The sequence below is a fragment of the Gordionus sp. m RMFG-2023 genome, chromosome 3 (genome assembly GCF_954871325.1).
Source record: "Gordionus sp. m RMFG-2023 chromosome 3, tfGorSpeb1-WG-v2, whole genome shotgun sequence".
NCBI lineage: Eukaryota > Metazoa > Nematomorpha > Gordioida > Chordodea > Parachordodidae > Gordionus > Gordionus sp. m RMFG-2023.
This window is the reverse complement of record NC_088777.1, coordinates 3,815,817-3,832,576: the sequence shown is the minus strand read 5'-3', so window position 1 is coordinate 3,832,576 and position 16,760 is coordinate 3,815,817. Positions and strand designations below refer to the sequence as shown.

At 24.9% G+C, this 16,760-nt stretch overlaps 1 protein-coding gene across 1 annotated transcript; it reads right to left on the bottom strand.

Annotated features, from left to right (window-relative positions):
• Positions 1-9,896: 9,896 nt before the first annotated feature.
• On the bottom strand, positions 9,897-11,357 carry LOC135926088 (serpin B6-like). The gene is made up of 3 exons (XM_065461767.1): positions 10,765-11,357; positions 10,293-10,640; positions 9,897-10,164 (listed from the first exon to the last, which is right to left on the bottom strand). The coding sequence occupies exons 1-3, from the start codon at positions 11,355-11,357 to the stop codon at positions 9,897-9,899; spliced, it is 1,209 nt and encodes a 402-aa protein (XP_065317839.1).
• Positions 11,358-16,760: the final 5,403 nt, after the last annotated feature.

Here is a 16,760-nt window from a genome sequence, read left to right as displayed (position 1 = left end):
TAAAAACAAAATTATTAACAAAAAATTATTATAGAAATAATCTTCTTTCGATAACCATTTTCATATAGTATTATTTAAAACTTAAATTTTATAAACTCAGACTTATTAGAATAGTATAAGAATAAAACCTAATTCATTATACTAACCTGGAGCACTTAGATTACGTTCAAAATCTTTGAACATATAGTAGTAATTTATGAGTAAAACTAAAATTAGAATTTTTTTTTCAAAATTTAAAATATTTAATTCTAAGGTTGCTTCCCTATTATAGTAAATTTTTTGCCTTAATTCACTTATATTAAGAAAAGTAGCTTGTACACCATTTTAGAGGGTATTTGAAAATATAGATTCTGACGTGATTTTGTAAAATAATAATCTGGCAATCTTTAATATCCAAGTCAAATTTTAAATAGTTGGTTATATTTTAAAAAATAATAATAATCTGATATGAAAATTTGTAATTATTATTGGTCATTAGTAAATAAAATTGTACTTTATAAATTAAGAAATACCAATAGGTTAGGATTGGGCACTTAGTGGGCATGATTGGGCACTTTGTGTTAAATTCAAAAGTTTGACTTTTAAACCAAATCAAAGTAAACAAAATCATTCTAAATTCCATAAAAACTACATAATTTAAATACTTTATATAAATATTTTAATATTTTTTGGAACAATGTCAAGAAAAAAAATAGTATGCTAGTCCAAAAAAAAAGTAAGGTCTAAATATATAAAATTCAATTTGTTTTTGATATTGTTATATGACTAGAGGCTTGGTAAATATAATAATAAGCAATGAATAAGTAAATAAATAAATAAAATTTCCGATATGAATATTATTTATATTTAAAAAGAGCATGCATATTAATTATTAAAAAAAACATAATATAATATAAACAATAAGTAAAATAAGATTAAAATATATTTATATATATATTTTAAAAAAAATATATATATAACACAAGAGGGTGACTCTAACTAATGAAAAAAGAAGGAAAGAAAGTTTCTGAAAAAAAAAATTTAATAACAATCCTGGCGGGGCAAAAGCAGGTCTCTGAGTTTTTTGACTTCCTTTAACCATTGAATTGTAATCTAAAGAAAGTCTCAAATTGATTGACATATGTTTGTATTCCCAGGTTTTTGGGCTAGTTCATTCCATTTATTGAATATCATTCTATCTAGCCTAATATTGTAATAGAAATTAGGCCCTGCGAGTTCTATAGTAGATGATTGGCAGAATGAAAAGCTCTAAAAAAATAATCACATTTATATCTTGGTGGAGTGAATGGCTTTATGTAAAAGAGCAATGCAAAGGAAAATAACGAAGAATGTGATAGGGGAGCTGGCAAGAGTTTATAAGATGAGGGTGTTACAATATCACAGCCTAAATAAAGGCCTACTACTATACGAAGTTCTTCGTTTTGCAAACCAAGAGTGGCTCAAAATGGTTTCTGAGATGTAACATTGAGAAGTTGATGGAGAATCCATAACATATTAATTATATAAGCAATATAGATGTGTGAGGGTTTAACAAAAATCTTCAAATGAATTAAAGAGATCAAAAAATTGAAGATTTTTTCTTAAAAAAATTTTGAGCAAAATAAGGATGATAAAATCTTAATCTTCTATGATTTATCTTTTAATATTTTTTTTAAATAAAAAAATAATAAAGTCCCAGATGTTTTTTTTAAAAATAAAAATAGCTAATACATATTTTTATTCTGTTTAATAATCTTCTTTGAGCAGGCTCAAAATTTTTTTGATCTTCAAAAGAGCAAAATCTTGAAAATTTTTGAATTTTGAGAAAATTTTAAACCATGGTTTAAATATCACCTTAAAAATTTTGTAAAAAAATAAATAATATAATCCTTTAATATTTTAATAATTATTTATTAAAATCCTGAGATCTTTTTGGGGGTTTAAGATTTATATCTAGAAGCAGGAGAAATCTGGTCGTAGATAAACTTGTTTACACTTTAGAATACTATGATATAGTTTAAAGAGTGAATTTCAGTTGCAATGATAGATAATTATGATGCAAGTGTATGAAATAATTAATCTCTATATAAGCACTATGGTCGAATATATATCATTCATATTCGATTCTTTTTAAAGTAATTTACTATTCATATTCGTATGAATAATAAAATTAAAAAATCTGGTATATATTGACAATTTTTTTTATTATCATTATTGCATATAATTTTAAATAGAAAAAATTGCCATTAAAATCTCAAAGTGTTAAAAAAAACTTTTTAAATTTTTTTTCAAATTTTTTTTTTTTTTTAAAGCTAATATTTAAAATTGCCTTTTTATTTTATTTTTAGTGGGATAAAAACAAAAATTCTTAATTTTTAGGGAATTTTTAAAATTTTTCAGGGGGCTCGAGCACCTTTGCCCCCCCCCCTTTTCCTCTAGCGACGCTACTGAAAAAATTATTATAATCATCTGAATACATAATAGACGCTATTAATTTTCGAGGCAAAGAGTTCTTCTTATTGTTTCTAATTTATATGACCTATGATTTTTTGACAGAAAATTAGTTCTAAAAAGTTTTTAAAAAGGATATATCATGATAGGTGATCAATATTATTGTTGTTAAACGGCTCATTTTGAGCCGATTTTTAAAAACGGCCACCTCAATATTTTATCTAGAAAAATATTGCCTAAGTCTCGAGATTTCGCTAATAGATGTCCAAACCCGTGTTCATTCTACAAACAAAATCTCCAGGCTTGCGTAATATTATTCTGGATGAAATATTGAATTAGCCGTTTTTAAAAATCGGCCTCAAAATGAGCCGTTTAACAACGCTAATCAATATAAATGATTAAATTATATTTAAAAACAATATTAATAATTATTCCGAAAAAAAATTAAATCAAAATTATTCTGTTCAAATCGAAAAAATATTATTCGTATTCGCACAAAACGAATAATTTACATTTTTTGTATTTGTTAACAATTGATTTGAATTAATAAAATTAATTCGAATATTTAATCAAATAGGGCAAATAGAAAACGATAGTTATTATTGGTTTTCTTACTATTTCATTTTCAAGGAGGAATTTGTAATTTTATTTATTTTATGACTTTTGGCTGAACATTTATTTAGATGTAAAGCGAATTTATATATAATTTTATATTTATAATTTGATAGATTTATTTGATTTGGCATTATATTATAACTTTTGGATTTATTAATAGGGTATATATTGAACAAGGTGATTAAGTATTTTATAATCTAGTAATTATTTTTTAAAGATTAACATTTATATAAACCATAATAATCAATGTTTTTTGGCCAAAGTTTTACTATTTTATATATGGTTTATCTTGTATTGACATAACTAGCTTTATTATATTTTAACAGAGTTGTTAAAGTATCTAGATACAAGTATCTAGATACTGTATCTAGATATAAAAATGTAGTATCTGTATCTGTATCTAGATAGATTTTTTAGAAAGATATCTGTATCTAGATATTATTTTAGAGGTATCTGTATCTGTTTTTAGATACTTTTTCAGATACATTTTATATACCCCTTTTTTTATTATAAATAAAAATATTTGACTGTAAAATTTATTTTATTTCATATGAGCTTATGAAATAAATATATATATATATATATTATATATTAATATTTATTAATATTATAATAAAGAATTATATATACATAAAATATTAAAACTTATATATAAAAAATATATATAAATATTCATTAATTTAAATATTATTTCCGAGTTTATCAATAAACCATACAAATTTTAATATTACAATATGGAAATGGTAAATTTTATTTTATAACTAAATTTTTAAGTTTATATATTTATTTAGATCTATATCGATGAAGAAGAGGAAGCAACAAGTTCTATTGCTTTACCATGGCCAATTTATAGAGAATATTTTAAAATAATATCTCAAAACAAAGAAAACAATTCTCTAATGGTAAAATGTTTGCCGTGTCTACCTAAAAATACAAAAATATCCGTCAGTAAGACTTCAACGTGCAATATCTTGAAGCACATAAGGGTATAGATATTATATATTTAAAATTCTAATTTAAATTTTAAGAGAAAACATCCAACCTTGTTAACAAAAATAAAAAAGGGGAAGGAAAATAAAACTACCAAAGAAAATACTGGACAAGGCTCATCCTCCATCAATATTTTTGCTAAAAGACCTTTGACTTTAACTCAAGGCACTTTAGATGATTTAATTATTGCTTTTATTATAGATGGCATGCAGCCATTTTCAATTGTTGAAAATCCTTCTTTTAAAAAAATGATCAACACTTTGGCTCCACACAAAAATATAATTTGCCGACAGACAGTTGTTGGTAGAATTTCCCAAAGATGGGAAAATGAAAAGAAAGAAATAATTAAAAGTCTTATAGAACCATCATTAATATGCACAACAGCAGATTGTTGGAGTGCCTATCGCCGGTATAGTTAACATTTCAATTTGTATAATAATTAATTAAGAATAATTAATTCAGCAATTTTAATAAATTTTAATTTCTAGTTCATATATAGGAGTAACCGCTCATTATATAAATCCAATAAGTTTGGAAAGAAAAAATGTAGCGTTGGCTTGTAAAAGAATGACTGGTAGTCATACATATGATAAAATAGCAAAAAATTTACAAGATATAGCTAAGGATTATTGCATTCAAAATAAAATTTCAAAGACCATTACAGATAATGCCAAAAATTTTAAAAAATGTTTTAGGTTTATTTTATTATAAATAAATATAAACATAATATATGATTGATTACTTAATTTATTAAAGAGTTTTCAAGCCAATTGAAAATAATACAAGTGAATCAATTGATGATCTGGAAGATGAAGCAGTTGTGCCAATTTCTATATCAAATCTTTATAATACTGCACAGGATTCTGAATTATCAGAATCATTTAGTTTACCTCATCACCAATGTTGTGCCAGTCACACATTGAATCTTATAGCCACTGTGGATGCCAATAGAGCCATGCAGTGTAAACAATATCAGAGGGTAAAACTAATTTTAATTAAATAAGTAATATTTTCTTCATTAGATATATAGCACAACACTACTTAAATGCCAAAATATATGGAATAGGCAAAATAAGTCTCCTATTTCATCTGAGATTATTAAGGAATATATTGGTCGTTATTTTATATGTCCTAATATAACTAGATGGAACTCCACCTATAATGCCTTACAATTAATGTCAGAAATTATAAAAGATAAATCTGACAAAGTAGACAAGATATGTGATGGAATAAAACTACCTAGGTTTTTACCTAATGAATGTGATTTTATTCATGAATATTGTTTAGTAAGTTATAAATAATATTTATATATATAGCATTATTTTAAATTAGCTAATGAAGCCAATAGCTAATTCCCTTGATATTTTGCAGGGAGATAAGTATATGTACACAGCTTATTACTGTGCAACTATTTCACAACTTATTATCAAATTAAAGAATTTTAAAGAAATGAACCTGAGATTCTGTTTACCACTCTTAGATGCCTTACTTAAAGGGATTGAGGATAGGTAAATTAATATAATAAATTAAAAATATTTAATAATTCTAGGTTTATTGTGACCTTATTTGAAGATGATAATATTATAGCAACCATGCTCCACCCTTTTTTTAAACTTGATTGGACATGGTTGCAAATGGAAGAAAATCTTAATAAAAGAAAACAATTAATACAAAGATTAGCTGGTGAATTATCAAAGTCATCAACTGACTGCAAGCAAATAACCTGCCAAAAAAAAACAAATAATTTAATTTCAGATTTTTTTCAGTACCCTACAGCAGATATAATTTCTAATAATGATTTAAATTTTGATAATCAACAAATTTTAAATAATTTTTTCAAAAATGAATGTAGAGATTTTAGCATTTTTAAAGAATACCCTGATATAAAATTGTTATTTATTAAATATAACACTACAATTCCTTCAAGCGCCCCTGTGGAAAGACTATTTAGTGTTGCTAAAAATGTCTTTACAGATAAACGAGGATGCCTAAATGATCAAAATTTTGAAAATGTTTTATTACTGAAATCTAATAATTATTTATAATTATTTAATCATATATTATCATATATTATATTAAAATCATTATTTTAGTTATATTCTGATAAATGTAATATCGCGTCAATAAATTTTTTAGCTCATTTCATGAATTTTCACAATATAATATTAATTTAGGTTTATGCAAACCTATAAGAGCATAATAAAAAATGTATCTGTATACAGATACATTTAAAAATTGTATCTGTATCTTGATAACTTTTTAGACGCTGTATCTGTATCTGTATCTAGATAACTTTTGAGACTATGTATCTGTATCTGTATCTAGATCCATTTAAAAAGTATCTTTTAACAACTCTGTATTTTAATAAAAAAAATTTTCTCTCTTTAGCTTTCTACTTTTCTGGTGGTAATCTCCTTCAACATCTCTCTCCACTTTATGTTATTCGTACAATCTCTTTTATCTAATTTATACTTCTTTATATTGGCTCTAACTTTATGGCCCCATTAAAGTTTTCCTCTTTTACGTTTGCTCATCACTTCCAAACTTTCAACTTTATTTCCTATGTAGTTCATAGGCCTTCTCATTGTGCTCCCATACCCCCTAAGTCTGTTTACCATTAACTTAATGGGCACTAAAGCAGAATAATAACTTTAAAGGTTTATATATTTCGATAGCTGAAGCTACGCGGCCATAAGCATTAAATAATTTTTAAAATCTCGAACAACGAACTATAAAAGATTTTTCCTTTCCCGATGAAGCCATTTGCATTAAAATTATTCTTGCTAGCCAAATTTTAGAAATGTCGGACCTTAAAGAATTAATAAATTATTATGTAAACTTAGACCATGACCAAATTTTAAATAATCAGGATCTATAAGGGCTGAATAAGACTTGAGATGGGTAATTCTGCATTAAATCATTTATTTATCACCTACCTTCAATTTATAACAATATTCCTAAACTTAATCGTTGATATCATTCAATCATGTCTTCAAAAATTTAAAATTGGATTCTGAAATATTATTGTCTTTATGAGAAATGAAATGTTTTTGGAGCAATAAAATTATAAATTAATCGACATTTCTGAAAATTTTATTTCTATAGATTATCCCTTAATTTCGTTAATACGTTTAAAAATTTATTTCTTCCAATTTACTAGATTTGTATAGCCGCGATGTGCGATTGTATTACGAAAATATGCAACAATCTTCCTAATAACTGCAAATGGGATGTTGTAATGCATGCTTGTAATTATTATCCAACACGCGCCTAAGGTAAATAAAAAAAAAATTTTGATTTACACAATAACAAAGTGGCCGACTATATTTATCAGGCATTTTGTGAAAACATATTGCTTACACTATTAAAATATTCAAGAAGACGTAATATTTATTTTAAAAAAATAGGCGTGCTTACACCTTATATATATATAATTATATAAAATTGTTGGCATGAATAGGTTGAAGGAGTAAATTGCGGTGGGATACATTTCTCACTGGAAAAGAATGGTGGAAGTGCAAGTTCATAAAAAAAGATCCCCATATTTAGGTGGGATATACATACCCTAATTCGCAAGAGTCTATCTATATATTTAAAATGAATAATATTAAAAGAATTTTAGCAGTAATCGGCTTTTGATCGATTTTTCTGATATTAAAAAAATCTTATATTTTTTTTTTTGCTAGTTTAAAAATTTACAGGAAAAAGTTAAACATTCAATTTATTAGAACAAGCATAAATTATAATTTTAATTTCGAAGAAATTTTTTTTTAAGCTAACTTTTGAAAATTGGAGGTAGCCCAAATGATTGATATATAAGTTTTAGAATGAGTGTTCTAGTTTTGTCATAAAAATATTTTATTTTTGGGCAAATAAATGGAAAGGATAGAATCTTTTAAAAAGAAAACTAATATAGTGCTTCTTGCTATATCTCGACCTATCATTTTATTCAGCTTGATTAGTTGAATAAATGGAAATAATAATTTAAAATTAAATATTATAATAAAATATTATAATAAAATATTATAATAAAATATTATAATAAAATATTATAATAAAATATTATAATAAAATATTATAATAAAATATTATAATAAAATATTATAATAAAATATTATAATAAAATATTATAATAAAATATTATAATAAAATATTATAATAAAATATTATAACAAAATATAAAAATATTTATTGCAGTAAGATAGATTAAATAATGTGGGTAGGTATACTATTAGATTTTCGTCTTAACACGAATAAGAGGCTTCCTTGTTACTCATGAAATTTATATTTTCTTAAAGGTCAATTTATATTTTCTTAAAGGTCTTATATTTATTTATCATGTCTTATCTTTTACAAATATTATATATATAGAAATTAATTACATATTATTATGATCGAACGAAATTTGAAATATTTTCTAATGAATAAAAAAACTCCAAATAAGCCAAGATCAGTTTTCATTAAGCCGGATTATTTCCAGGAGATGGCCTTATTTTAGTATCTTTATTGTAAATTATAAGACAAATTATTTAGTTTATCATACAAATCTAATTATAAAGTCCTTTATTTACATTACACCAAGCAAATCAAATTAAGAATGCAATTATGAATAGGAAAATTAAAATGAATTATCGCTAATTCTTTAGTAAATTATTTAAATATTCGCGTAGTTCAATGAGAAAGATACTTCAAGAAACTGTATCAATATTCCAAAGAATTAAAATATCGCAAAAAATAAGCTTTTTTAAAAAATAGTATTAGGAAGGAAATTGGTTTTTGGCTAATATTATATTAAATACGGATTTCCCACTTAAATTTGGACATGATAAAAATGAAAACTATAATTTTTAACAAAATTTAAAATATTGAACTCTAAGGCTGCTATTCCACTTCTCTTATATTTAAAAAAGCAGTGTGGATGCCGCCATTTTGAGGGTATTTAAACTATAGATTTTGCATATGGGAATGATATGATTAAATTATGTTTTAAAGTACTTATTCTTATTTTATAAATCTAATAATCACTTATTAAAACATTAATTTACTGGCAAGAGATTTATAAATTATTTTGTATTTTAATTTAAAATTTTTGAATAATCATAATATGTTTTAAAATATCCTCTTTAAGATTTCTGGACAAATTTGACAATATGTTAATTAAAAAAAAAGAAAGGGAATGTTCTATGTAGACCTAAATTAATTATTGATTTGCATCTTAGTTTGATTAAATTGAAGTATTTAGAAAATATACTTTTTATATTACGATTTGTAAGTATTTGTCCAAATATTTTACTTTCCAAAATTGATATAAAAATGAGATAAACAGCATATCCCCATTATGTTATTATTTATAGCAAATTAAATTATCATTTATAATAAAATTTTATCTATAAAATGGACGCAAAAAAAGACAAATTTTGAAAAATGCTAAAGAAAAATGATTCCACGAAAAAAAAAACCTCCATTTATTTACTTTTTTGTTGAATATTTATCATTAAATTTACTATTTTTTAAAAAAATTTGAATTTATTTTTGATACCAGGTACCATCTGCTTTTAAAAATGGTACGAGTTCGGTTTCAGCAAAAAAATAGAAGAGTTACGAGGGTGCGAATTGACATCCACGTAAAAAATAGGAGTAAGGAACACATCTAATACCTGTAGCCATTTTATCAATTTTAATATAATATTATAAAATTGTAAATCTATAATATATTTCTTTTATTTTACCCATTTTACATTAATCAGAGGTATAATTGTAAATCGCAATGTTTTGACATTTTAGATTATATAACATATAGAAAGGATACATTTTTAATATAATTGGAAAATCCCCAATGGAAAAACATACATGATAGATATTTATCGGTGCAAAACTGGCATTAATTTCCTATTATTTGGAGACGAGTATCGACCTCTGAACAATATGGAACCATCTATACGAACTATAAAAAACAAGAAAGGACTGTTCATTCTAATTATAGGCGGGAGCTGAAGACTACGACCTATTATGCTAGACTGTACCACGGCAGCACCTTTAGAGCCTTCAGCAGTTATTTCCAATTTAACTTTATGATTTATCTGAGTTAGATCCAAATGTGAACCCTTTTCTATATTGTCCATACCACCCCTAATTAAATTGTACAAATTAAAATCATATAATTAAGTTGTTTTAAAATTAGCATTCATATCTATGATTGAGAAAACTTTTATTAGATAAATATATCGTATTAGAATATATAAATATAAAGGTATTACTTTTTCCAACATATGAGATCTTTGGCTAACATATCTAAGATTGGGACCTCAAATTCTTCATCAAAATTTGGCATGTAAAGAAATCCTATAATTTCAGATGCATTCGCTATTCCATCTACGAATTTCTTTGGATATCTAATAATATTTTTCTCAACCATAGATAATGAGATATTCGAATAAGGCTGCACTAAAACCAGTTTGAAATCTTCGTCAATATAATCCTTGACAATAATTCGAGCCTTTAAAGAATTGACACCACTTATTAATAGACTCATATCCTTGCCTCTCAACATAGGAATGCTTAGGTTAAATCCCGATTTATCCCTAAAAGGCATATTTACCATTTTCCTAATGTTTGAGTAATCATTTATAAAAAAAATTTTATTAAAAAATGTCAATATTATATAAAATATTCTTTATATAACTAATGGATTTCATGATAAAATTGCGATATTTTTTTAATATTATATACTTATCAAAAGGTTGCTTCCACAGGCCTTTGAAATAAAGAGAATTTACAGACATGAGTTGGGTGCTGGGATCTACTTGGTCAGACTTGATTAAATCCTTTATCAATCCATTCGTATTTTTTGATACTTTTTCGTTAATCTTATTTATTACGCTTTTCAAATCTCTTTGAAAATCTACCGATTCTACAGAGGCATCGAAAAATTTACTGACATTTTTCACATATTCCAAATTTAATTCCATATTCGCTTTGGCATATATGTCATTATTCATCTTTAGGGTCAAATTTCCATCCTGTTTCTTTCCTTTTAAAGCTTTAAGCATATTAGAGATTTTAAAGTATTGAAATTTTTTCGATAAGCCTTGGATAGATACAGCGCACTTCTTGGATCCCATGTTTAGTATACTCAAAGCTATTTCCAAATTTACAGGAGAAAATACATAGTTGGGTGATTCTTCAATTTGAGGAAAGTTGGATAAATAACTCGAAAACTTGATTTGACGTACCATGAATTTACGATCAATATCATCAAAGCTAAACTCTTTCAGCAAACTCATGAATGATAAAAGAATAATCATCCAATTACCCATCTTCATTACGCTTATATTTTTTTTTTAATTATCGGGAAAATTTATTTTATTAAATACAAGTATAAAGCCGAAGAATTTTTAATATTATGATAAAATGTATTCTATTAATTTTCCAAATTTTATTCCAGAAAAAGAAATTTAAAATTTTCTGGGAAGTAATATAATTTCAAAATATTTAAATGAAAATTATTTACGTTCCTTAAATTTTGAAGAAGAAAAAAAAACGCACGTCATGTATAATCAGCATTATCAAAATATTATTTAAAGTTAAAATTTATATACTATTTACTTTGCATTTTATACATATTATATTTAAAATTTTTTTTTAATAAAAAACAATAATATATTTACTTAATAAAAAAATAAAAAAAATGTGCCAGGAAATTACCTCCTAGAGAAAAAAAAAATTTTTTTTTAATATTAAAACTCTATTTATTACATATATATTAAGATTTCTCCGAAATCAATCTTAGCCCGCTGTGTCATAAATTTTATCTTGTATCTAATGATTGACTATATATTCCATTTATTAAGAAAATATATACATTTGCCACTTCCTGCTTTATTTTTAAAATAATTCTTATTATTTTTTAAAAAATTCATATTTTAAATTGTTGAAATTCAATCGGGCAAAAAAAAAAAGAAGAAATTGTATACACGGGCGGGGCCTACATTTTATTAATCGGACCAGCCGAACCCTGCAAAACTCTAATTTACACCTTTTTACAATCGTTAATATTTCAAGGCCTAATTTTTTTGTGTCAATATTCGAATATTTTCTTTAGTAAAAAAATTAATTTAACGAAATCCGAATTCATTATCAAACTGTATATTTCTAAATGTCATATTTTACAAATCAAATTTTATAACTATTTGTTCCCATTTACAAAATCAAATTTAAACCAATATTTTTTTTAAAAATGTTTATCATTATTTTTCATGTGATTTTTATAATTTTTCCGCCACATCTAAAACAAAATAATACGAATATAATATTTCAACAAATACAAACAATAACACTGAACCTATATATTAAAATTTTGAACACAAGCTATGTTATGACTTTATACCCTCGAAATTATTATTTCATTTAAAAGGTCAATTTTCTATAAAAAAAGTATAATATGGCAAAATATAAAAAGGGATTATAACATAAAATTTTTTTAAATTAAAAACACGATATAAAATACAGAATTAATAAAGACATCGGGAAGAACTGTATGTGTTAAAACATGCCACATTGCGTAGACCTGATCCAGTTAGGCTATCATCAAGGGAGATTAAGCTGCAGGTATTAACGAGCTGTTTAATTGTCGGGAAGGAAGGAGAGATGAGAGTGACAGAGTAAATATGAAGGGATAATGGAACGATGCCGCCCATAACTAATACCGGAAGAGAAGAAATGGAGAAATTAATAATGGCCATTTAACTTGTTTGATCGTAAATTTTACCAAGATGAATATTAACATAACTTCCTCCATAGTTAAATATTCCAGGGATACATCTTTATTTTTAGAAGAATTTTTTTTTTCCATCCTTTGTTTCTCCCCCTTAAAATGTTTATCAAAATAAATTTTTTAATTATATATTTTTTTTCTTCAGATATTTGTGGACCTTTGCAAACGTTTCGTTATTGGCGAAAACAAAATTTATATCCTTATAATTCTAAGTATGCGAATCCAAACGAATCATAGCCCCCCCCCCTTAGCTTAGTAAAGATTCAATCTCATCTGGATGCAATAAGACCATTTCTATCTATAGATGATGGATAATTCTCCGGCGGAAGCATCCTTCAATATATTGTTTGGTGTGACAGGAAGCGTAGCCGCAATCAAAGTTCCGGAATTGTTAAAATTTCTCGAAACTAGGTTGAATGCTATCAATAAAAATTTTATCAAAATAGTAGCGATTGATAAAGAGCTCCAGTTTTTTTCCCCTCACACCCTCTCAAACCAACCTTATAAAGCCTACAAGGATTGTGACGAATGGGACCACTGGAAGGCCAGATAATCCAATCATGCATATAGAGCTGAGGGATTGGGCTGACATATTTCTGATGGCTTTCTAGACTCTAATACCTTAGTTAAGGTTGCTAATGGGTTATCCGACAATTTAATAACCTGCATAATACGAGAATGGGACATAAGCGCCACATTTCAAATGCAGGTTTAAACTAAAACGAATTACTAACTATTTATTAAAAAATATAGATATATAATTAAGTTCTTCTTTACTATTCCAAAATTATTTTCTATACACAAACCTTTAAGGCTATATTCATGAATACTTATTTTAAATATATCGATTTTATAATATAAATGATGATACGAAATCAGCTGTATTTCACCATTTTTTTTTGTTATTAAATGAAATTAATATTCCTGCACTCTCCTAGAAAACATTTCTGTTCGCCTTGGCTATGAACACAAAAATGTGGACGCATCCTATCACGGTCAAACATATTCGCGTGTTGGCTTAAGAATTTGGATTCAAACAGATACAGCCCATAGATAAAGTTTTTATGTGCGGAGATTTAGGTAGCCATGGAGGAACCGGAAATGATTTTGAGCAGAATAGTCTCGGAGTTACAAAACTTTGATTGACACTATCTTTTTCTATTGTAAAGACTCCGTTCAAAGCTACATGATAACATTAACCATAACGCTGGTTTTTTTTAAAAAAGAGGGAGGGGGAATATATGTATGAATGACCTATTTCTAAATTTCCAAAAATGTTATTTTACAAAAAGTTATAAAATTAAATTGAAAAAAAGAAAAGATATTGTTGTATCATGCTACATGAATATTAGAGTTTAAAAGATTGTGTTTTTTTTAAAATAAAATTTATCTTTTAAAAATATAATACAAAGTTACTTAAAATCTGTATGATTGAAAAAGTGTATTAAAAGTGGAGGTTAGATGGTTGAGGAAGATTTAAAAAATAAATTTATTAAAAATATTAAATAATCAAGTAGAAACTATGTATAATTAAAAGAAGTATTTTCATCATTATTTTCTGATTGAGTAAGGGAATCTGGTTGGTAAGTTTCTTTGGCATTTTTATATATATAAGCAGCATTATTTGGTGGGACATTAAGTTTTACAATAATTTAAAAATGGTTTTATCCAATCCCATGTTGAATTTGATCACAAAAATCAATCTCTATTTGTGCTATGTTTATATCTTGCATTTGGGAGAGGTTAATTGAGGATATAATATATCACTTTTTTAATGGCTAATTTATGATATTTGAATAAAAATTTGTTATTGTATTCACCAAAATACATATCTTGATAACAATATCATGACAACTTTGGTTTATATCATTTAGTTATTAAATAGTTTAGATAATTATTCATTTTGATATGTTAAAATAATATTTGTCCCAAAAGTTTATTTTATTTTTTTTTAATAATACATCCAATGAAGAGGCTTAGAAAGTAAATATTGATGAAATAAAATTATTTTTCAATAAAATCTTTTGAAATAACTTGGGCCGCAGAATTGAAAAAATCTTACCTTTTATTAATATGCTAAATTTTCTTTAATAACAATAAAAATTAATATTTTTATTTTATATAAGCTGGCTATAATCTACTAGGTAAGCAATTTAATTACTCCTAATTTATAATCAAAAACACTAATTATATAATATATTATATTAAATGAATCTAGTTTCATTTTCTTAAGAATATTTCTTATAATATAAACAAGTTATAAATAATTAAATTATTCAATATAAATATAAATTAATTACATTAATAATTGTATATTTTTTTCTAAAATCTATTTAAATATAAAATCCTTTAGTATAAATTTTATATAAAAATATTACATATAAAATTCGATCCGCAAGATGGCTCATTATTAAAAATTTAAAAAAAAATTTTTCTTCTTTATTATATTTTTAAATCATATTGCATTACTGCCTGAAAAGTGAAATTCCATTTATTATCTAAAAAAATTTGCTTGGAAACAAATTATGATTATGATTACGTTTTGATGGAATAAAATAATTTTAGTAGTGTTGTTAAACGGCTCATTTTGATGCGATAGTTTTAAAGGGCTAACTCAATATTTTAGACAGAAAAATATAATTTGGACGATTCTCGGGCTGCTATAGGATCCTAGATAAAAATTGGGAGCTTATGTGAAATAAGAAATAAGTCAACAGAGCTTGAGTAAAACAATCAGAACTGGGAACACGAGAGTGAGGGATTTAATAAAAGGATCTGGGAGAGAAGGGAGAAAAAATTTTCCAGAATTAAGGCAAGCGGATGAACTATGTTTCCTAAATGTGCCATTTAAATTAAGTAAAATTATTTGTCAACACACATGGCAACAAGTGTTTACCATGATATAACTTTTGAATAATACCAAAAGATACTAACAAATGTAAAGGAATAAAGGGGGGAAAAACAAAATTTTAGGAAGGGAAAATTTTTTTTTAGCTAAGGTAATACGAATAGATAAACAAACACAAGTATATGATAAGTTAGCTTGGGAAAATAAAATATATTATTAAAAAAGCAATAAAATAAAAGAAACGTGTAAATTAAAATTAATTCTGATATTATTATCTAATATAATTATTTTTTTTAAAGGATCATTTTATATAAAAATAGTTTATTTTAAGATAGAAATGGGAGAGTTTGATAAAATTAAATAGAACATCAAAAAATGATCATATATATAGAGTGTGGTGATTTAATAAAATTTATTTATATTTTGTATCGTGTTTAAGAGGTGTTATGGATGTTAAAATAATGGAAATACTTTAAAATAAAGTAATATAGCAAATTAAAATAAAATAAAATAAAGTATAAATTAAAAAAAATTTTTTAAATAATTATAGAAATATATTTTAAAATTAAAAAATAATTTATAATATTTATAATATTTGTATAATTATATAAAATATATTGCGAGTTCTACTTGTGATCTTTTATAAAATATATCGCGATTTATACATTAACCTTTATATAAAATACTAGTAGATAGCCCGTCACAAATTAAAGGGAATGAGAATTGTTACCTGTTATTTGAAAATTATATCCAATTTTATTCTTTTTACCCCCTCCCCCCTTCAGGCCAGGTTCAATTCATTAAAACTAAGACTAAATACTATGGTCTGAGTAAGAATAAATTTAAAGCTTTTACTTGATAATACCAATATGTTAAATTTACTGATCATTTATACATAATAATTAATATTAAAAAAAATTTCCAGGTAAAGTACAAAGTCATAATAATTTTGAAAATTCATTCAAGCTAAATGAAAGAGAATTTTGGTAGTTGAGAACTGAAATAAAACATTTTAATAATCATAATGAATTTAAAAATACAATGAAAATCAGATTTTCATGGCCTTGGTTTTTTGATCAGGCCGAGCCCAGGCCTGCAAAATAA

Coding starts and splice junctions, on each gene's coding strand:
- LOC135926088 (XM_065461767.1), bottom strand. CDS start 11,357: ATGAAGATGGGTAATTGGATGATTATTCTTTTATCATTCATGAGTTTG. Junction 10,641..10,764: donor TGGAAGCAACCTTTTGATAA/GTATATAATATT, acceptor CTCAAACATTAG/GAAAATGGTAAATATGCCTT. Junction 10,165..10,292: donor GATCTCATATGTTGGAAAAA/GTAATACCTTTA, acceptor CAATTTAATTAG/GGGTGGTATGGACAATATAG.